This window comes from Dermacentor variabilis, chromosome 9 (genome assembly GCF_050947875.1).
Source record: "Dermacentor variabilis isolate Ectoservices chromosome 9, ASM5094787v1, whole genome shotgun sequence".
Classification (NCBI taxonomy): domain Eukaryota; kingdom Metazoa; phylum Arthropoda; class Arachnida; order Ixodida; family Ixodidae; genus Dermacentor; species Dermacentor variabilis.
Window position 1 is genome coordinate 75,531,058 of NC_134576.1, and position 22,924 is coordinate 75,553,981.

The following is a 22,924-nucleotide window of genomic DNA, read 5'->3' on the forward strand; positions in this document are numbered from 1 at the left end:
ACGTCTTCTCTTAGCTGGGGCAAAGCCGATAGCTGTGTCCTGGATATCTCCTTTCTTGTTTTTTCTCGCTATTGCGGTGCGCCTACGGTAACTTTTGGAAGGTTGATGTCCGACGAGCGTGCCCGATAGCGACAAAGGAGCGGTGATAGGACCGGCGGGACGCGCTAACAATCGATGTTTATTTATAGAGTGTTGGATCGGGATGCGCATGCGTGCGGCGAGCGTTCACTCGGGAGTAACTGACGATCTTGAACGATCGCCCGATGACTGGCGTCTACGCGGGTTCGCACGAGTCTATGATGTCATAGGTGGGGCACAATAGATGGCGCCTTGAACGCCGCAGGAGAGAGCGAGGGATCTTTTTAGCGTGGTTGTTGTGGAGTATCTGCTGCATGAGTCAGAATAGTACTTGTCTCGCATGTTCATGGCAGCATTAGAGAGTTTTAGAATACCGTTTGCAACCAAATGTAAGCGTATTACGCACGTAAAGAAATAGCGCATGCTCCGCGAGTTGTTTGGTTTGTGCGGTCTACGTACGATGCGGGAGGGGGGGGGGGGAGGGGCTATATGAAAGTACGTCATTTGGTGAGTTTAGCATGCGTTATGATGTTTACGTACCCTAAGAAATAGCGTTGTCGACCAAGGCGGCACCCTTGGCTTACGCTTCAGCGCGAATTCTCGAGATGGCTTCGCTCTCACTATCCTTGATCGCCAGTAACTTTTGATATGAGCTTTCGCTTTATTTAAACTCACACGAAGCGCCAGTTATGAGCGCTTAGCGCGTCCAAATTCCGAGATCGTTCTGAGGCCTAGCGGGACGCGTCGTCATAGAAACGATGCGATGGTTGCTAATGAATTGTCTTGATGTGGATATGTTTGGGATGAGGCACCAGACAGCGCCCTGTTTTATAACGTTTTCGTTACAATTGCGTTCTCGTACGGTAAACTAAAATTCTTGAAGGGACGCGTATCATAACGTCAGGCAAAGCTTCGTCTTGATCTCGGATGGTACAGAATCTACAGGATTAACAGCTCAGCCTGCGAGACAGCGTTATGGCTTTGAAGAAAAATGTGAACAAAAGAGATCGGCAACTGTTTGTGTGAGCAGCGACTGATAACCTTGGTCAAGTGCTTCAATGATATGCGGGAGTAAGGGCGTTCAGCTTTTGCCCAGGCGGCAGTAGGAAGATATAAAGCATTTTCTGGCAGGGTATTGTACGTCTCACGTTTTCACAAAAGCTTAGACATTTACCACCCCTACCACCCCTTTCTACGGGTTGGCGACTGCTCGATAAGTTCCCGTACGCACCATTTACGAAGCACAAACAAAAGAGGAGGAGAAGCGTCGACCAGTTTGCTATACACGTAGCTTTGCTTGCACAATTTACGCTCTTTCGATTGTCGCGCCTGCGAGCTGCATGGAGAAAACTGAGGCTGCTGGGCTCACCGTAAGTACGCGTCGTTTGTCAATACGCGCGTTTCGTTTCCAGTGCCGTACAATGCACCATATAAGCGATTCCTCGCATCCACGACGCACTGCCACGCGTTATTGCATCGGGCGATCCAGGTTGCACTTTGCTTTTTTTTTCTTTTTTTTCTTTTTTTTTATGCGAAAGCAGTGATGGTGCTGAGAAACCGGGCCCGAATTCACAAAGCGCTTCGCTCGTAAGTGTCCTTTCTTTCCCATTGTCCGGCCGCTTTCGTTCGGATTACGTCCAGTGTCGGGATTGGCCGGAATTTTCTCTTACGCACAATTCTAGCGTAAGAGGCTTTTGTGAATACAGACCCAGGTTCGTAGGTGTAGCGACCCCCGAAGTTACGAGATGCTTCGAGTGCAAGGCGCCGCGGCGCGTTCCCGTTACAAGTGTTCGTTACGAGTCCAGTAGCGCAAAACGACACGAGGACAAGCAGGTAAACAGTAAGTGCTGGTCCTCGTCTTGTTAAGCGCCACCGTACGTATAATGAATCCATACAAGCTAGCCAATTTTTCAGTTCTATTGCCTTTACAAGCGTTCGCCAAGCTCGATCGCTGCAGTGGCCGTGTGGTCATGATATCACCAGTGCTCATTGCCAATGCCATTGCCAATGCTCGAATGCCACCAAGTTATCCCATTTAGGTCGAATTGTATGCAGTTCGAGGTCGAGACCGTGCAACTGTTAACAACTTATCTATGTGCTTAGCATTTTTTTTTTTTTTTTTTTTATTGAAGTGAATGTTAGGAGAGGTTGGCGCCTTTATGTGGTGGCACCGGCTACTCCTTGTCACTTGGCTGACGAAACAAATTTGCGCAAAAAGGGAGAATAGCGACACTAAATATAACACTTAGTAGAACACCGGATCAATGAAAAATATACAGTCCAACAGTACATGAGTCGCAAAGTTCTGTGCATGAGTTCAGTCCACGTACGCATATATGAAGTCCGATGTTTCGAACAGCCAAAACACACAACAACACTTGCAATGCACTCCAAGTACAGGACAGAATTATATGTATTGCGTAAAAGTTGCGATCCCCACATAAACCAACTACGCACCACGAACAACGTTTATGTAACTCATTTAGCGTATTCGGATCATCTAAGACTTAATATTTCCCCAAAATGTTGGTCTCCTCTAAAAACTTGTTCAGAGCAAGAAGCGCTCTTTTTTGAAGGCCCGCAGTTGGCCATGGGCCGAGTATCTTTTTTAGAGTAAATGGTCTTCTGTCTAATATAAACAAATTAGCTTGCAGTACCGTTCTTTGTGTATCGTATTTCGAGCACTCGAGAAGAAGATGATGCACATCTTCGTCTGGATGGCCACAAGAACACTGCGGACTAGAGACACGTTTTATTCTGTACAAGAAGTGTCTCGTAAATGCAGTACCAAGACGCAGCCGGTGTACCAAAGTTTCAAATTTTCTGTTGTCTCTTAGAGTTTCCGGCATTGATAAGTTTATACATGGGTCTATTGAGTATAACTCCGAGTTCTTAGTTTGATGGTCAAACCAGGTAGTTTTGCTGAGACGACAAGAAATCTGTCTCAGGATCAGACGGACTTCACTACGCAATAGGGGAAGATTGGTTGTCTCTGCGTTATTGTGCGCTCGATTCGCAGCTGCGTCCGCTGCAGTATTACCAGGAATATTGCAGTGCCCAGGAATCCACTGAAATGCAATTACGTGATTCATTGCGCTTGCTTTTGTAAGTTCTTTGAGCGTCTCATACAATATCGAAGTGTTCAAAGAATTTTTCTTATTGCTCTGTAGTAATGTGAGAGCGGCTTGCGAGTCGCTAAAGATAACCCATTTTTGCGAATGTTTTTCTAAAGTTATGAAACGCAAAGCACACAGGATTGCAAATAGTTCTGCCATGGTGGAAGATGTCTCTCGGGATAATTTAAATGTTTGCTCTAGCGCTAAATGTGGAATGACGAATGCGGAAGTCGAGGAATTTTTACGACACGAACCATCTGTATAGACGTGGATGTACTGGGGATATAATGAGTAAATTTGGTAGAGTGCCAGTTGCTGTGCGGCTACTATGAACATGTCTCTCTTAGATATAATCCCGTCAACCGATAACTCTATTTTAGGGTATGTTAACATCCAGGGAGGGTAACTAACATCCACTTTGCATAATTCAAATCTTGGTAATAATGCTTTATGTGCTCGAACAACATCGTGAATTTTGCTTTTGTTTCTTTCGGTGAGCGCGAGATTTAATGGATGCTTCTCGTGTTGGGTTAAGATGCGATAAATATGTCGGCATGTTTCAACCGTTCGTATGACTGGAAATGGGGGGTGACGAGCTTCAGCAATTACTAAAGAACTCGAGGTAGCCTGCGGAACCCCAAGACACACTCGCAGCCCCCTTGCTAGTAAACGTTGAAGACGTTCCTCAGAAGTTTGCGATAAACCATGGAGAATAGGTGCCGAGTAAGCAATTTTTTGTTTTATGAGTGCGTTATGAATTTGTAGTAGCGAAGAGACTGATCCCCCCCACGTTGTGCCTGCGAGTCGCCGAAGTACGTTTATTACTGCATTGGTCTGTTTTTCAATTGCGCGGATGTGTGAAGCCCATGTAAGTTGGCGGTCGAGAATAACTCCAAGAAATTTATGCTCTTTCACAAACATCAAAGCTTGCCCGTTAAGCCTAAGTTGGAAATTAATCAACTGTCGTCTAGTGAAAGGAAGTACGGCTGTCTTTGCATATGAAAGACTCATGCCTATTTCTTTCAAAAAGGTGTCGATACTATCAAGGCCCTCTTGCAGCGTTGTTTGAATGTCTTGTATAATAGAACCAGAGGCCCATATGCAGATGTCATCTGCGTACAGAGAATACCGTAGACCAGACGGGAGCTTTTGTGGCAAGGCTGCCATGACACAATTGAATAAAAACGGACTGAGAACACTGCCCTGCGGAACGCCCTGCGTGATGCTGTGATAATTACTTTCTCCTTCTATTGTTTCCATAAATATTTTTCTATCTTTCAAGAAGTTTGACACCCATCGCAGCGTTCGACCGTGTAGGCCAAGCTCTAACATACCAGCAAGGACGTGTATGTGACTTACAGTGTCGAATGCTCTTTGAATATCTAAGAATACTGCTACTGTCACATTTCCGCAGCTTCGTTCATGTTCGACGTATGTGGCAATATCTAATACTGCATCCATTGTACAACGATTTTGTCGAAAACCGGTCATGTGGTCGGAAAACACATGTGTGTGTTCACACCACCATTGCAGTCGACTGTCTATCATCTTCTCCATTAGTTTGGAAAAACAGCTTGTGAGACTGACGGGTCGGTAGGAGTCAAGACAAAGTGGAGTCTTTCCTGGTTTTAGCACTGGAATTACCCGAGCTAATTTCCATGAATCCGGTAGAGTCTCTCTTATCCAGATATCATTAAATATCTCCAAAAGAGTCATTCTTCCTACTGGACCTAGGTTCTTTAACATCACATACGTAACACCATCTGGGCCTGCGGTTGTCTTTGTACGGCATGACGAAAGAGCACTTTTCAATTCATTTAAACTAAACTCACAATCAAGTTGTGGATGTTGTGACATAAAGCACGCACGAAGCTTCTGTTCTGCTAGTGTTGTCGAACTTGCAAATTGTAGGCAAGTAAACGGAAGTCCTGGTCTGGATATAAGTTGACAAAATTCGTCAGCAACAGAAGTTTCCGGAGTGCTTCGAGCTACGGCAAGGGCTCGAAAGGGATGGCTCTGGGTAACTGGACCACTAAAAGATCGGACAACGGACCATATTCTGGGAACTGGAGTAAACGGAGACAACGACGCGCAGTATTCTCGCCATTTTCTTGTACCTAATTTTTGTAAGTGTCTGCGCGAAGTTGACTGAACCTTCTGTGCCATTTTGTAGTCGTCTAGCTTTCCACTGCGGCGGTAAGCCCGTTCTGCGCGCCTTCTAATTGCTCTTAGGCATTCATATTCGCCGTCGACTGCAGCGTATTCATTTGGAACAATGACTTGCTTTGTGCAGTTCTTGTAGGACTCACACAATGTATTTGCAAAACTTTGATAGTTCGGATTTTCACCCAATGAATTACTTAAAAGGTGCCGAAAACTTTGCCAATTAGTATACTTTGAGTAGCGGCGGGTCCCTTCACTCCGTATGAGGCGATGTTTGACCAGGATCGGAAAATGATCACTACCGTGCGTTTCTATGTCCGTTGACCATTCAACACCATCAAGAAGGTCTTGGGAGCAGAGCGTAACATCTATACAGCTTGAGTAACGAAACCCCCGCAAGAACGTTGGAGAGCTGTCATTTAACACAATCAGATTACTTTTTTCTGCGGCAGACTCTATAATGCTTCCACGGGAATCATTATATTCACTGCCCCAGATGACGTTATGTGCGTTGAAGTCCCCACAAACCAGCACATGTGAGTTTGCGATACCAAACACATTCACCAAGCTGTCTACTGATATTTTGGTAGAACATTGTAGATAAATACTGATCACTGTGACGCTTGTATTTCTAAAAGATATCTTGCATGCTACGAACTCCGGTATGTTTGAATCGCTCGACTGTATTAAATAGGACGGCAGGTCTTTTCTCACGCATAACATCGCTCTACTACTTCCAGCAATGCGCGATGATTTATATAAAACATAGTTCGAAAGACGAAAGTCATCTCGTACGCGTGCTTCCTGTATGCATAAAACAGGAAAGTTATGTTGAGCTATTAGTTTGCGAAAATCAGCTGACTTATTTCGAAGGCTGTTAGCATTCCACTGAAATATGAAAACATTGTTGTAACGATTATTCATTGTAAGCCTGCAGTGCAGCTGTTGGTGGTTGTGGAAGCACCAACGATTCCATAGAAAGCAGTGCTTTTACCTCTGGAAGGTTGTTTGCGTGTGGAATGGCACTGAGAATTGCACGCAGAGCTGTGAATAGCACGGGCAGGATCATCTGTGCCACGGGTAAAGACGCGTAATCACCAAACGACGCTGAAGCTCCATGTGTGCTCGAAGCAGGTCGCTGAAGAGCTGACTGAGATGGTCGCTGGTATGACAGGTGTGGTTGAGGCGAATGTTGAGGTAGTCGCTCAGATGTTAGGCGAGGCTGCTGTGTCAGTGGTACAGGGCGTTGTTTAGAAGGTCGGCTAAGTTCACTCGAAGCCTGAGCAAGATGAGTAGTGTTCTCTGGAGGTGGATCGTGTCGCTCGCTGCCAGAATGTTGTCGACCTGAGTGCTTTAGAGCTGCAGAATAGTTCATATTGACCACTTGCTCTTTCTCTTTGTTGGCAGTTGGAGGCGCGCATCTTACAGCTTCGAGGTTGGGTGGGGGCGCATTACGAGGAGGCAGCCTTCCGTATTTCGACTCATGTCTGCGCAACCTTGAGGCAGCTCTGCTCTGAGGGCACCCGGAGAAGGAAGCTGTGTGGTTTCCGCCACAGTTGGCACACTTTGGCTGACACACAGACTTGCACTCTGAATGGTCGTGGTCTTCTGAGCATATCTTGCAGCGACGTGGACTGCGGCAGTTCTTCGATAGATGTCCAAATCTCTGGCAGTTGTAGCATCTCAGAGCAGGGCCGTGATATTCTTCTACGGGATGACTCGTGAAACCTAGATGCACTCGTTGCGGCATTGGTTTATCTTCTCTGAAATGGAGAATGACAGATCTCAGAGGGCGTGATTCTACCGCTCCATCTTCTTGGCGATTGTAGCGTGCCTGACGACGGGCAGATGTCACGCCAAAGTCCTTCAGGAAGTCAACCAGTTGTTCTTCTGTATACTCAACTGGCACATGGCGTATCTTGCCGACATTCTTGGTATAAGATGCCGGAATGAATGGTTTGACTCCCAAACCAGCCACTTCGCTCATCGACAGAAGATGTCTCGCAGATGAGACTGAAGTAATGTTGACAGCGAAACTTCCATCTCTGTTCACGCGGAATGACTGTACTTTCTCCTTTGCCGCGGAGACAATTTCCGACGCAGCGCGGTTTGGATTTACTTGCCAGAAATTGCGCCCTTCCTGTGAGGGTCGAAAAACAACTGGAATTCCCTCAGGCCGCTTCTTTTTATACGATACCAAGGAGAACGGCGTGTCATCGCAGTCTATGTCTTCATCTTCACTTAGCTCATAGGTAGATGTCTTGTCGTCGTCAACCCGTGGTTTCTTGGCTTCACTTTCGCTTGTCTCAGCCATATTCACTGAAGGTCCACTGGAAGGTAGGGCAGCGTTGAAAACTAGCGTCGCCGGCTTGATGACATTAGGCGCGTGGTGTGGCACTTCCGAGTGCGGCGCCGATTCTGCGGCACTCATGCGCCTAGGAATGCGCTGTCGGACATATGGCTCGTGCCGGTGTTCTTTGCCACCCACCGCCGTGGCAGGCGTAGATGGGCTGCGGAGCGCAGCAAAACCACGCGATACTGTGCGCGATCTCCAGCACACAGGTATCCCAGGGGATGTCCGTTCTCTCTGGACAACAGCGAAGTCTCGACACAGCACTAATTCCTAAAGAAAACAGAAAACAATATCTCACCGAAGAAGCAGCGGCCGCTCGGAGGGACTTCTTCTTCTTCTTTTTTCTTTTTCTTTTTTGGGAAGCAACCGCGATTTCCTGACTGTCTAACCGTTTTCGTGGTTCGATCCCGAAGATAGGGCAGTCTAACAGAGTGATAAAAAAGATGCGGTAACACCGTGCGGCGGTTTCCAATGGTACCGATGGTAAGGGGAACCTTCTCCCGTTCTTCCCTCGTGACAGCTACGGCGTTTCGAGACGCTTTCGTTGCGACGCCGCACGAGGTTCCGCACTGCGTGGTCCTTGGGAAATGGCACTCCAAAGCGCTCACGCATAACGCATGGCCGAACGCAGTGCCACGAATGACCACCTCCTAGAGCATGCTACACGCACTCATCGATAGAAATCAACCGAGGTTGATTCTTTTTTTTTGTAAAGGAATTTTACAAAAGAGAAAACTATCTGAAATGCGCATAACATGGCATATAGCATGGCAAAGTCAACGCAGTATGGCAAACCCAATCGCATTTAGTAGAGGCTAGTAGAAAATTTCTCAGTGGCCATCTCTGCGCGTTAGCTTCCAGGCGACGATGTTTAATCGCGCTCGCGTGGCGGCACTGGCTGACGCAGTCCCGCTCGCGCGACGGGATCGCGATCGAGCAGGGCAGCGAGGAGATGTCGCCCGCCGCCGCCAACAGGTACGCCACCAAGAAGACGGTGGCCCAGGGTTGCTACGACGTCGCCCTGCTCACCATGAACGCGGCGCAGCTGAAGCGCGCACTGGAGCAGGGGCACCGCCACCCGTTCTACGCGCTCGTCGTTGTGCTGGCCAGCGTCTCCATTGCACTGCAGGTGAGAGGGTGGTGACGAGGAGGCGAGTCGAAGAGGAGTGCGGCGAATTTCGTTTATTGATGTCATAAACATAATTTCACAGTGGGACTGGATGTTCCCGTTGGTTCGTTCGAAACGTGGTTTCCTGCAAGTTTACTACATACCGAAGGCTTTGGCGCTGTGATCGACCAGTTAATGAGGTCCCTAAATAAATTTTGAGGTGGCTCCCATTTCCCCTTTCCCTCTTCCCTGTTCCTCTAATGCCCTCCCCTCCAACGTGGAACACCGCTAGCGCCCTCGTTCCGACCCTGTCAACACGCGATCGAGAGCAAATAGCTTTCAGTTTCTTCCGTGCTACATTTACTACGTGTACTTGCTTTGAAGCTGTATTTGGTGCAATACATCCTTACTCATGTATGCATGTAGGCATAAATCATGCCATTGGAACCTTTCCAAAAAAAAATATGTAATAGACACCATCGCTAACCGGTAGAAATACCACGTGACCGCACTACGCCAATGGCCACGCACAAAGGCGAGATAGCGCGAGGATGAGAGTGGCCGCGGCTACATTAAAGAATCTAACTTGAAACTTTTTGTCTGGGGACCCTACCACTTACCATGGCAATAATGGGCAGTACACGGATTCGTATACGGATTCGTGCGCGGATTCGTGGTTGCGTCTTCAGACGTTCGTGTCACATTACTTATTATGCTTTATCTTTCAAAATTGCCAAGCAGAATAAGCGGAACCGGTGGGCTCGATTTTTAAATATTTGCCGCTTTGCCTCTTTCGCCCATTTTCATTGTTAACGATGGTCGGCGGTCTGTGGTCTACGGTCGGCGGCCGGTAATGGCCGGTGGTCGGACTAGGGATACAGAGGTGTAGAGGGTAAGGGCGTGTGCTCTCGCGCGATAGAGCTGCGGGGAGGGCCGGGAAGGAAGGTAACGGGAGCGGAAGCGGGGGGGGGGGGGGCGCTGTCGTTCGCTCGTTCGGTCTGTTCGCTTACATTGGCAGTCATCGTCGATGATTTCTGCGCAATTTGACGTTTATTATGAACAACGACTTGACGCCAATACGAATTGAAAATGAAGCCAGCGAAGCACAGGGGAAATTCTTATTATTATTTTTTTGCTGACATATAGAAATAGTAAGAAATGAAAGTGGCCCGAAAGGACAGCTTGAAGCAGCTGGTAGCCGAATCTGCATTTCCCGCATTACGCGGTGGTTGTCTTTTCGTGCACTTTCATTTGTGTATGTTCACTACTCTACGTTTGTGGGAAGCAGAAATAGATGCGGCCTGTATTCTCTTATACTAGTGCAGAAGTAGGTAGAGCCAGTTAGAACAAGCAACTATCGAAATTGCGATCATGGTACCTTAGGCGCTGCGCTCTGGAGGTCAGTGTGTCATGGAAGGAATAATTTGGCATTGGAGGTTTCGTTTACTGTCTGATGGGGCAGATCAGAAAACCTCCGGTCGATTAGGGTACTAATAAGAACGCGTATACGGTGATTGAATACCATACATGTAAGCAAGTTAGCGAATACTGAGGAAAACGGCGAATAAGGTGGTCGCAGAACCAAAGGTAATTATAGAGCCTTGCAAGCGGGTTTTCTTGGACAACGGAGTTTTATTTTTTTCTGCGGCGGTGAGCGCGAGTGACTAAATATTCCGATTGCATCGGCGTCTATTTACATTTGATATCCCAACTTATTTGGAAAAGAAGTGCAGAACAATTACCATTATGTTTTTGTTCCCGCAAATTATTGCGCATTTTATCTGATTTTTAAATATATCGTAACGGGGAACGCCAGACGGCCATGGCTATTTCTTTAGTTCTCCCGCTATTTAGACGCCATTTTCTACCCCCTCGCACTTCTTCAATCTCTTCCGTCCCTCACAGATTACCACCTTCCTGGTGCTGTTCCCAGTTTGACCGTAACAACATATAATGCGTGCGGCTTCTCAGTCTCTCACGTCTGGATCGAAAAAGAGACTTTTCCTCAACACGTACGTGCGCCAGTTTCGAACATAATTACCTGAACAGGTGAAGACGAACGGAATCGAAAGCATAGAAGAAGGCGTTCAAGCGCCAAAACTCAAACGCACACCGCGAACGGAGTCGATGAGCACGGCTCGGCTCCGGGAAGCAAAGGAGTTGTAGGCTAGACAAAAAAAAAAGAATGCTTCAGAATCCACCTCACGATGACTGTCGACGGTAATGCGTTAACATTGAATCAATATAGCGACACAACGTATTTCCACCGTCGACGCGAGTTACGTACGAGGCCCGCACAGCAGCGGGACTCCTCTTTCGCTCTTCTTAAAGAACACTCAGCGCCATCTGGCGCCACCGCCACGAAGCCTGCACGTTGTCTCCGAAATGCATGGCGTGCCGGTGCGTGCGAACGCTTAGGGCCGATTCACGCTCGAGCCGCCCATCGCCACAAGCCGCACCGCACGCGTGCGGTCGCGCGAAATATTGCACGTATCAAACACTTGTGCACAAATTTCGGTTTACAATGTGTAAGGTATACACTGTGCACACAGTGTAAATGGTAATTTGTGCACAAGTGCTGGATACGTGCCATTTTTCGCGCAACCGCACGCGTGCGGTGCGGCTTGCGGCGATGGGCGGCTCGAGCGTGAATCGGCCCTTAGGGACGCGTCATGCGGCAACTGGGTTCCTCTCTCGAGCTTCTTTTTCGTCACGCTGCGCCATCTGGTGGCACTGCCGGAGAGGAGGAGGAGGAGGAGGAGGAGGAGGAGGGGACAAAGGGGAGGAAAGACAGGGAGGTTAGCCAGCGTAAGTACCGGCTGGCTACCCTGTGCTGGGGAAAGGGGTAAAGGGAATAAGAGGAGAAAGAAGAAGAAGGGGAGGAAAAAAAAAGAGAAATCGGAAAATTCACGCAGTAACGCGATAGTACGCGATACGACACTCAAAGGCGATCGCACAATTCGCGTGTCCTTAAAAAACTTCAGCAAAGCCCTTAAGGCCTTGAGTACCGAAGCCCGTCTGGTCCAGTGTCCTAGAGCGTTTTTCTCTGTAAAGGGGCGATTGTCCAGTTTTTCGAGCGCGGTCACGAGCACTGTTCTTGGCACTTTGTAGCTGGAGAACTCCGCAAATGGCCTCGGAGACGAGAAGCGTGGCGCGTCGGCGCCTTCTAACGCTGAGAATTGTTCACTGAGTTCCGCACACTTCGTGGCGCATGCTCGGTGACCCAGGTTGTCGAGAGGTTCACTAAAGAGCGGCGTGTACCCAGTGCATTCATGACGCAGCGTTCGTTGAAAGGCTTTGATTGAAAGGCAGCACCTACCCAGTGCATTTGTGGCGCACCCCGCTAACACGTGGAGTTGCTGTCCTCGGCGAACCCCTTGGACGCGGGTTCCGAGCGCGTTCAGCATAGGAGAAATTTAAGGGATCTTTTTCGTACTTGTATAGAGCACATTCCTGCAGTGGCACGTACCTAGTTGCCAAAGTTGGCGTCAAGGACGTTCAGGGAACAGCGGCACGCAGCTGCTGACACATGCCCAGTGACCCAAGTTGGTGTCAGAGACGTTCATCGGAGACCAGCATAGACCAAGTGGCACATACACTTAGCACTCCAAGTCGGCGTCATAGAGTTGCTTCGCACAGCGGTACCTACCTCGTTCCGCGTCTACACTGACCAATGTCAGCGTGATAGAGGTTCGTGGAAGAGCGGTACGTATGTACACATTGCCACATACCCAGTGGCGCAATTTGTAGCAGGGGTTGGTTTCGAACCCTGTTACCTCAGCACAGCAGTCCGATGCGCTATACCCGTTCGACCACTGACTACCCACTGAGCCAGGTAGGACGGAAAGCGGTTAGAACCAAACAAACAGTCACATATATAGATAGCCCCCGGAAAGTGCGCGACGTGCTCTAAATATGTGAACGCATTATTACAGTTTGTCCTCGGTGGCATCACAACAAGCGATTAGGACGAAGACAGTAATTCGAGCTGGTTGGATCTATCAATCGGGATTCTATCTAAGTAGTGGTAAATATTGTGCGAAAATTATCATCGGTGATTCTTAGCGTGAGCGAAGAGCCTGAATGAGCGAAAGAACAATTGAGTGATCGAACGAAAGAAACAGTAAGGGCGAGAGAGTGAACGAACGAACCAGCGTTTTCGTTCCCGAGTCCAATCACCTAACATGGACCATAACAGACCTCCGACCAACCGCGAAAACGGCCGGAATTGGCAAAGAAATCTATTCGCCTTCGAAGCCAACGACAAACATAATATAGCAAAGGAATATCTTTGCTACCCTTCTCACTACAAACATAAATCAGCGCTAACACAAGGGACCAAGAGAGAATTGCCCTATACATGCAGCGCTGATGTCGTGCACTTTTTTCTTCTTCCCTTGTGTTTGCGCTTAGTGCAGTTTGTAACAATGCGTCGATTGCAACTAGCCCAATTTACAGTACTAATTGCCTTATATGCGCCCTTGCGCTGTGTGTCTGTCTGTGTTTCTTACATGCACGTCCATTCTTGTCTTCTTGGCTCTACTTAGAATCGAAGCTAGGGCGAGTATACTCGGGCTCGGTATAATTAAAGGGTTAAAGCTGTCATACGAATGCCTGCCCGTCACACGCTCTTTCATCACATGTTCCTAAGGTTATCGTTGGTGTCCTGCTGATCGTGCTCGGATGCCTGGACCTAGGCAAACCGCGCCAACGGGGCCCTGCCATAGCGCTCAACAACGTGGCGACGGCGTTCGTCATGGCGGTGACGATCGCGAACGTCCTCGCCGCATCATTCGACCTGAGCCACAGCAACTACGAATCTCTGACACCGACGGCTTTTGCCGGAACCGAGCTGAACAACGAGCTCACAACGCGGGGCCTTTGAAGCCTCCGTCTATTGCTTTGCTCCTGGATTCTTCGGCTGCAGATAGCCTATCGAAGGTGTATAAATAAAGCTACGCTTCTATTTTCTTTATCCATTGTGTGATGTGCCTTTTCAGGATGGAGCGAGCGTACAATACGTCCATAGAGGGACAAAAAAGAGAGAAAGATCATGCAGAAAATCCACTGGAGTTGTGTAAGTATGCGCAAGCATTGTGCCACTTGCTCATCTCCACGCAGCCCGGTGGCGGGTTTCTATTTACGCCCAAGCCCAGTGCATGGATGGATGTATGGCTGTTATGAGCGTCCCCTTTGGAACGGGGCGGTGGGTTGCGCCATTAAGCTATTGTTGTTATACTGTCTAATGTCCTACCTAAGTTAATAAAGAAAAAAAGAAAAAAAAACCACTGTGAACCTATACAACCATATTTTCTGACCCCATATTGCGAACTTTGCTTTTGCACGTCTCCGTTTTTTGTCGTTTCCCTAAGTTTCTTCCACCAATCTTCCAATCGCCTCTTACTAATCTCTATTGCGGACATATTTACTTTTACCCTGCTCTTGCTGAACCCAAGGGCTTCAAGGAGGCCAGTGGTCCCTAAATCGACCACTGAGCAGATGTCTTCACATTCTAATAAAACATGCTCCATCGTTTCCCTAGCTTTACCGCAGCAAGCACATGCTTGTTCATGCGTGTTCTAAGGCATCACGATCTCGCTTCGAAAAGTAATGAGCTTCACTTTGAGTTATCATAAATTGTTTCTTTCCTGATTTCGTTTTTCCTTTTAAGTAGTTACTCATGGAATGTTTCTTTTCCATAGCCGCCACGCACGAGATTATTTCAGCCTCTCTGAATTTCCGCTTGACGTTCTTTGTTGCTGTGTTGCCCACCCTACAGGCCGCATACTCGCTGGTAAGCTTCCTAGTTCTTTTCCTCCACTATGAATCAATGCTTTTCCTGTACAGATACCTCAATACTCTCCCAGCCCATTTACTTTTTTTCCACATTCCTCAGTCGTTCTTCATAATCAATTTTACTGTGAGCTTCCCTCACTTCAAAACTAGTCCAGCCCATATCACCCTGCACAGCTTCATTTGTAGTCTTCCAGTGAGCGCCCAATGCGAGGTGACAGACTGACCTTTGGTTCCCACCAAGTCTTAATTGTACCCCTGATTTCAAGCAAACAACTGCATTTCCAAAGTAGGTAGCGGAACCATTACACCTTTCCACATACCCCGGAGCACCTCGTACCTATTGTATCCCCACAGCGATCTGTGCTTCATTATGGCTGCATTTCTCTTCCCCTTTACTGTTATTGTTTTTTCCTGTGTTTCCATATATATATTGCCCTCCTTTATCCATATACCAAGGTATTTATATTCTCTTACCCGATGTATTTCCTGGCCCTGTATTGCCACTGTCTGTTCACTGTTTTCATCGAATACCATAACACCTGATTTCCTAACACTAAATTTGAAACCTAAATTATTGCATCCCTGTCCACAGTATGCATAGCGATCGGCTGCTGCGCCGCTCGCGCGTACCACGTTTCTAGGTACTTTTTTCCCCGAAGCGCCACGGCAAGCGCCCTAGATCCTCCTAGGTTAACCCCTTTCTAGGTACTTCGTGGGACTAGCGAGGTGTTATGCCTGGGCGTACAATCTGCTCAGCCAGCCGTGGATAATAGAAACTACGTTTTTCGAAACACCCCACGTAGGCTATTTCGAACTAAGGAGTTCGTGCGGAAGCTGAAGTAACACTGGACGAAATTTTTTCAGTTTGGATAAGGGGATAATGAGGAAAGTGATAAGAAGTTGGTCGTGCTTGGCGAGGCGCTTCGATCCACAAAAGCTGCGATAATCGTAGGGCATGGAGGGTCTCTCGCACCATGAGCCATATCATCGCTACAATCAAGCGTCCTTTCCTTCATTACATCACTATCACTATGTTTCGGCTCTTCCAACCGAAACAATAGCAAGGCGCAGACGCCACACACGACGCATATTAAACTATCGCGCAAACGTCCAGGAACAAAAGATATATTCACGCAGAAGCTCCTCTGGGAGTGGCCCAAGTATGCGTAAGCATTGTGCCACTTGCTCATTTCCACGCAGCCCTGTGTCATTACCAATGTTACGCAACTTGATTAGGCCAGTACTAACGACAGCGCAGTGGCGACACGAACTGGTGCCGACGGCGGCGCAGGGAGCATTGATGACACAGGCAAAGTACTGCAGGTGGAGGTGTCAGGTGCGCTGATGGCGTTGCGATCATTATAAGCCGTTGTCGCTCTTTAGCGCCTTATCCATCCGCGTCGAACCATTATGTACCGTGAACGTACTCAGGCGGCGGCTTCGTATGGCACCGCCACGCGGGCCGCACCTTGAAAGCGATCTGCGATGCCCACAAAAGAGTGCCAACTGCTCATTGCTTCGTGCGCTGTGTTCTCGCCGCTTACTTAGTTGTTGAGGGGACATGCGCGCCCATAACCCGAAAGCGATCTGCGAAAGTGGCATAGCTAGGCGTGTGCTGAGATCACCGTCAGCGCTGCATTCTCGCCGCTTCGTTGGCTTTGATGTGAGAGGCAGCACGAAGGAAAATTCGCTCGCTGCTGCGGGCGCCATCTCGAAAGCGGTCGTCTTATTACGGGACGGACGGAGGTAGGTTTTCTCGCTGGGTAATCATACAAATGCTTACGCATTTAAAATTAAAACTTACCTACACCGCCTAAACTCTGAATGCGGGCTGGGTCGAGCAGACGGCCCGTACAGGCCCAGCGAAGGACGTAGAACCGAATACTTAGAAAGATTTAGGGCATGTGCCATGGCGCTTCGGCGAATAAGTACCTAGAAACGTGGTACGTGCGGGAGGCGCATGGCGGCGCAGCGGTCGCGCACTGGGGTTGGGCGTAAACAGAAACATGCAGCCCGGTGTCATTATCAATCTTATCATGCTTGATCCGAACAGTATAATCACTTATCAGCCTTTACTGAACAAGATCCCACCCTTATAATCTCTTATCGGTCGTTCTCAACCTTATCCTATTCAATCCGGCCCTTATCAGCCGTTATCGGTTGTTATCAACCTTATTGTGATCGATCCGATCCTTAAGTTATCAACCCTTATCGGTCCTCATCGACTTTATAGTACTTGATCCGACCCTTATCGACCCTTATCAGTCCCTATCAACCTTATCAGAATTGCTGCAACCATTATCGCTCTTTAGCACCTTATCTATCTGCGTCGAACCATTATCAACCGTGATGAGACCGATATAACACCTCATCACTCCTTATAACCCTTATAAACTCATTGACTGCTTGTATGTCAGTGTCGCGCTACGCGAAGCGCTTGAGCCTTCAGAGAGCGGTGGCATTTCGGTCGGCGAAGGAACGCCCCAACGGAAGGCGCATTCCGCGACTACCGAAAAGCACAGGGGACGTGGCGTATTTCGCATTAAACTTTGGCAACGTAGGAGTCTTTCCGATGTCTACAATACTCCAAGTCGGCTTTACATGTGGTCTTTTATTCAACCATCGCCAAATCTTTCAACAAAACCTCCATAGAAACTGTTCTCCTTTGACGTTTGTTTTGTACCGCCGGTAGAACACATTCGTATGGTTCAGATATATTCGCCTTCTGTAAGCGCGGGTGTTCAGTCCAGTGGGCAAGTGTCTCGGCTTTTGCAAAGTTCTTCCTTTTTAATTTATTTTGCTTTATTTCTATGAAGCCATTCATCTTACGTCATGGATGGGCGGGTTTCCTCGTTGGGTAGGCATAGAAATGCTTACGCATTTAATATAATTAAGTGGACCCGTATCAGTAAACTACCCTTCCGCAGTAGCAAACAACAACGACAACAACTTTCACTGTGAGAGTAGGCATGGTAATCAGTCATGGAAAGGCGCTAAAACTAAGGACGGGTGAGGCGGTGACGCCGCCTTGAGGTTCCCGCAGCTACGACGTCACAGATTTAATAGCTCCCGCTCGGGCCTACAGTTTATGACAGCGAAGCTGTTAGTGCGACTGCAAATGATCTAAAACTTTGTACGACTGTTTTCACTGTTTTCAGAAAAAAAAACCAACAACTAGATCACTCACGAAGTTTATATATAAAAAAAAGCAAATAAAAATGTCGAAGACGTTAGGAATGACATGTAGGCAAATTCTGAAGCGTGGGGGTTGTTTAGAGTCTTTGTGAACATGCAAACTTAGTTACATTGAACGGACTAAACGAAAACTGCTCAACACTCGTTTCGGCCTCTTAATTTAGAGGCGTCAAATGCTTACAAAGCTTTCCCGCTATCCTGGGAACATAAAGGACTCCAGCGATCTCGTATTTATAGAAAATGGAGGCCATGGTATTGGTGACTTGTACCACAGCGCCAAGTATGCATGTTGATTACGTGCTCTGAAAATAATTACTCAGTACGCGCTTTTTCCCGATGTCCCACATGTCTCCTCGGTGAACTGTGGGAGGTACTTTGTTTCTGTATTTGAATTGAATTGAATTCTCTGGTACTACGTGCCAAACCCAAGATTTGGTTATGAGGCACACCGTAGTGAGGGACTTCGGAGTAATTTTGACCACCAGGGGATCATTAACGTGTCCCCTATGCACGGAACACTGGCGTTTTTGCATTTCGCCCCCATCTAAATGCCGCCGTCGCAACCGGGATTTGATCCCGCGATCTCGTGCTTAGCAGCACAACACCATAGCGCAGCTTGTTAGCCGGCATTCACGAGGTATTCTTTTTAAATTTTGCGCATTTCAGAGAAAGGCTGAAAAAAAAAATAAACAGGGAAGTTAGCATAGGTGAAATATTCTGATGTTTCTGAACAAGGACCACAAGTTCTGTGTCGAAGATTTTTCGCTAGCGTTACTATTTAAAAATTTAATTAAGCAATCTTCGTTAATTACCCAGTTTGGCGGCTTGGAAAAATAATATCGTGACGTGGTTCATATGGCTCGGAACAATACTGCGCCAATTCGACACGCGTAGCGCCTATGTTCTTTTTTTAAATACCTGGCCCAAGGTGGCTGAAACGTCCTGCATAGGTATAGCACCGGCCACTAAATTAACGCGAAGCAAGGACTTATATATGATTCCATTCCGAACGTCGGTTACTGTCTCCTCGTGTGTACATGCCCTAGGTTGAAGGCGACAACTTGCGATTTTTTTTCTTTTAGGTTTTAAGCTGCAATTGCACGTGTATTTTTCTTCGTGCCAGCGCCAAGTAGCTCTTTGAGATTATTGCTGCGTGTGCCCCAAGTTACCTTTACGCCAGAGACACACGAACGAAATGTGAAAGTTCATAGCTTTTGATGAATCGCCTCACGATAGCTTCGTTTCGCATAGGTAACACGAAGTGCACTGGATCTGCATTTCATCTTTTTCCCGGCATTTACCGCGGTGACGAATTGAGGGCAATAAGAGCTGTGTTGCGGCGTATTCGCTTACTAGATGCACGAAGCGAAGATACGTCATCATTTATACAGAACAATATCGAAGGCTATAAGAGAAAGACGGGATAGAAATAAATACAGAGCAAAAGCCTACTCCAAAGGAGCAGAGCAGCCTCCTTCGACAAAGGAGGTTGGTGGCGTGACGCTGCGAAAGCTTTTTCTTTCTTCTTGCTGTTATATTGTCTCGAACAACGCTTTACGTAACTCTGCTTTGAGCAAAAAAAAAAAAAACTGTCCTTTTCTTTGTTTGGTTTGGAATCCCACTGCGCCTCCAGTAATTGTGGAAAGTTTGAACCGAAATATTTCTTAGCATGGTGTATACATTTGGCACTCTAATGCAGTGCGCTTTAAAGAAAACCCGCTATACAACCGTGCATTGGGATCAGTGTTTATTGCATTTTACGTGAGAAGTTTAAGAAATCTTGGCGACGGGTACTATCGCTGCGTTAAGGGCGTGAAAAAAAAAAAAAAAAGTCGCGGAGCTCCAGGACGTCACCAAGGTCGCGGTCGCAAACACTTCTTTTCCGGGGAGAGGAAACAGAATGTCGGGACGACATGGCTGATTGCGAGATCATCTTCTGGCGGGAAGCCGGATGCGGCGACGAAGAGACCTCGGAGGAAGTGACCGGCCCTCGGCGGTTCATTGTAGCCTTCGACGGCGTCACATCCGTCTCCAGTGAGACGGCCTGTATTTGAGCACCGCGCGCCACAACGGATCGACGAATTCGAGTTTGTGAACCACGGCCCATAGTCTGGGCAGAAGCTTGTCACCAAAGGAACTTTCCGAAGACGACATATTTTTTCCCTGTTTCTTTTGAAGTATATATGCTCCGGACAGGCCGCCATTGGAATCTGAACCTGGCAACGTTTAACGTTAGAACGCTATCTAGTGAGGCGAGTCTAGCAGTGTTATTGGAGGAATTAGAGGGTAGTAAAAAGGGATATAATAGGGCTCAGTGAGGTTAGGAGGACAAAAGAAGCATATACAGTGCTAAAAAGCGGGCATGTACTGTGTTACCGGGGCTTAGCGGAGAGACGAGAACTAGGAGTCGGATTCCTGATTAATAAGGAAATAGCTGGTAACATACAGGAATTCTATAGCATTAACGAGAGGGTGGCAGGTCTTGTTGTGAAACTTAATAAGAGGTACAAATTGAAGGTGGTACAAGTCTATGCCCCTACATGCAGTCATGATGACCAGGAAGTCGAAAGCTTTTATGAAGACGTGGAATCGGCGATGGGTAAAGTCAAAACAAAATACACTATACTGATGGGCGACTTCAATGCCAGGGTAGGCAAGAAGCAGGCTAGAGACAAGTCAGTGGGGGAATATGGCATAGGCTCTAGGAATAGCAGAGGAGAATTATTAGTAGAGTTTGCAGAACAGAATAATATGCGGATAATGAACACCTTTTTCCGCAAGCGGGTTAGTCGAAAGTGGACATGGAGGAGCCCGAATGGTGAGACTAGAAATGAAATCGACTTCATACTCTGCGCGAACCCTGGCATCATACAAGATGTAGACGTGCTCGGCAAGGTACGCTCCAGTGACCATAGGATGGTAAGAACTCGAATTAGCCTAGACTTGAGGAGGGAACGGAAGAAACTGGTACACAAGAAGCCAATCAATGAGTTAGCGGTAAGAGGGAAACTAGAGGAATTCCGGATCAAGCTACAGAACAGGTATTCGGCTTTAACTCAGGAAGAGGACCTTAGTGTTGAAGCAATGAACGACTATCTCATGGGAACCATTAAGGAGTGCGCAATAGAAGTCGGTGGTAACTCCGTTAGACAGGAAACCAGTAAGCTATCGCAGGAGACGAAAGATCTGATCAAGAAACGCCAATGTACGAAAGCCTCTAACCCTACAGCTAGAATAGAACTGGCAGAACTTTCTGAGTTAATCAACAAGCGTAAGACAGCGGACATCAGGAACTATAATATGGATAGAATTGAACAGGCTCTCAGGAACGGAGGAAGCCTAAAAACAGTGAAGAAGAAACTAGGAATAGGCAAGAATCAGATGTGTGCGTTAAGAGACAAAGCCGGCAATATCGTTACTAATATGGATGAGATAGTTCAAGTGGCTGAGGAGTTCTATAGAGATTTATACAGTACCAGTGGCACCCACGACGATAGTGGAAGAGAGAATAGCCTAGAGGAATTCGAAATCCCACAGGTAACGCCAGAAGAAGTAAAGAAAGCCTTAGGAGCTATGCAAAGGGGGAAGGCAGCTGGGGAGGATCAGGTAACAGCAGATTTGTTGAAGGATGGTGGTCAGATTGTTCTAGAGAAACTGGCCACCCCGTATACGCAATGCCTCATAACCTCGAGCGTACCGGAATCTTGGAAGAACGCTAACATAATCCTAATCCATAAGAAAGGGGACGCCGAAGACTTGAAAAATTACAGACCGATCAGCTTACTGTCCGTTGCCTACAAAGTATTTACTAAGGTAATCGCAAATAGAATCAGGAACACCTTAGACTTCTGTCAACCAAAGGACCAGGCAGGATTCCGTAAAGGCTACTCAACAATAGACCATATTCACACTATCAATCAAGGGATAGAGAAATGTGCAGAATATAACCAACCCTTATATATAGCTTTCATTGATTACGAGAAAGCGTTTGATTCAGTCGAAACCTCAGCAGTCATGGAGGTATTACGGAATCAGGGTGTAGATGAGCCATATGTAAAGATACTGGAAGATATCTATAGCGGCTCCACAGCCACCGTAGTCCTCCACAAAGAAAGCAACAAAATCCCTATAAAGAAAGGCGTCAGACAGGGAGATACGATATCTCCAATGCTATTCACAGCATGTTTACAGGAGGTATTCATAGGTCTGGAGTGGGAAGAATTGGGGATAAAAGTTGATGGAGAATACCTTAGCAACTTGCGATTCGCTGATGATATTGCCTTGCTTAGTAACTCAGGAGACAAATTGCAATGCATGCTCACTGACCTGGAGAGGCAAAGCAGAAGGGTGGGTCTGAAAATTAATCTGCAGAAAACTAAAGTAATGTTTAACAGGCTCGGAAAAGAACAGCAGTTTACGATAGGTAGCGAAGCACTGGAAGGGGTAAGGGAATACATCTACTTAGGGCAGGTAGTGACCACGGATCCGGATCATGAGACTGAAATAACCAGAAGAATAAGAATGGGCTGGGGTGCGTTTGGCAGGCATTCTCAAATCATGAACAGCAGGTTGCCACTATCCCTCAAAAGGAAAGTGTATAACAGCTGTGTGTTACCAGTACTCACATATGGGGCAGAAACCTGGAGGCTTACGAATAGGGTTCTGCTGAAATTGAGGACGACGCAACGAGCTATGGAAAGAAGAATGATGGGTGTGACGTTAAGGGATAAGAAAAGAGCAGATTGGGTGAGGCAACAAACGCGGGTAAACGACATCTTAGTTGAAATCAAGAAAAAGAAATGGGCATGGGCCGGACATGTAATGAGGAGGGAAGATAACCGATGGTCACTAAGGGTTACGGACTGGATTCCAAGGGAAGGGATGCGTAGCAGGGGGCGGCAGAAAGTTAGGTGGGCGGATGACATTAAGACGTTTGCAGGGACAACATGGCCACAATTAGTACATGACCGGGGTAGTTGGAGAAGTATGGGAGAGGGCTTTGCCCTGCAGTGGGCGTAACTAGGCAGATGATGATGATGATGATATATGCGCGGTCGGAGTTCACGAAGTAGAAACTGTCGGGGGCACCTCCTAACAGGGAACAAAGGGGGGAGG

The 22,924-nt window shown here is 47.4% G+C and overlaps 1 protein-coding gene across 1 annotated transcript; it reads left to right on the top strand.

Annotated features, from left to right (window-relative positions):
• The first annotated feature begins 599 nt into the window (after nucleotides 1-599).
• Nucleotides 600-13,793, top strand: LOC142558068 (ninjurin-2-like). The gene is made up of 3 exons (XM_075670231.1): nucleotides 600-1,448; nucleotides 8,618-8,839; nucleotides 13,470-13,793. The coding sequence occupies exons 1-3, from the start codon at nucleotides 1,419-1,421 to the stop codon at nucleotides 13,701-13,703; spliced, it is 486 nt and encodes a 161-aa protein (XP_075526346.1). The 5' UTR covers nucleotides 600-1,418; the 3' UTR covers nucleotides 13,704-13,793.
• Nucleotides 13,794-22,924: the final 9,131 nt, after the last annotated feature.

Bases quoted from the DNA above. Each gene is read 5' to 3' on its own strand.
- LOC142558068 (XM_075670231.1), top strand. From the start codon at position 1,419: ATGGAGAAAACTGAGGCTGCTGGGCTCACC. The intron at 1,449-8,617 runs GTAAGTACGCGT...TGGCTGACGCAG, and splicing joins CTGAGGCTGCTGGGCTCACC to TCCCGCTCGCGCGACGGGAT. The intron at 8,840-13,469 runs GTGAGAGGGTGG...CATGTTCCTAAG, and splicing joins GCGTCTCCATTGCACTGCAG to GTTATCGTTGGTGTCCTGCT.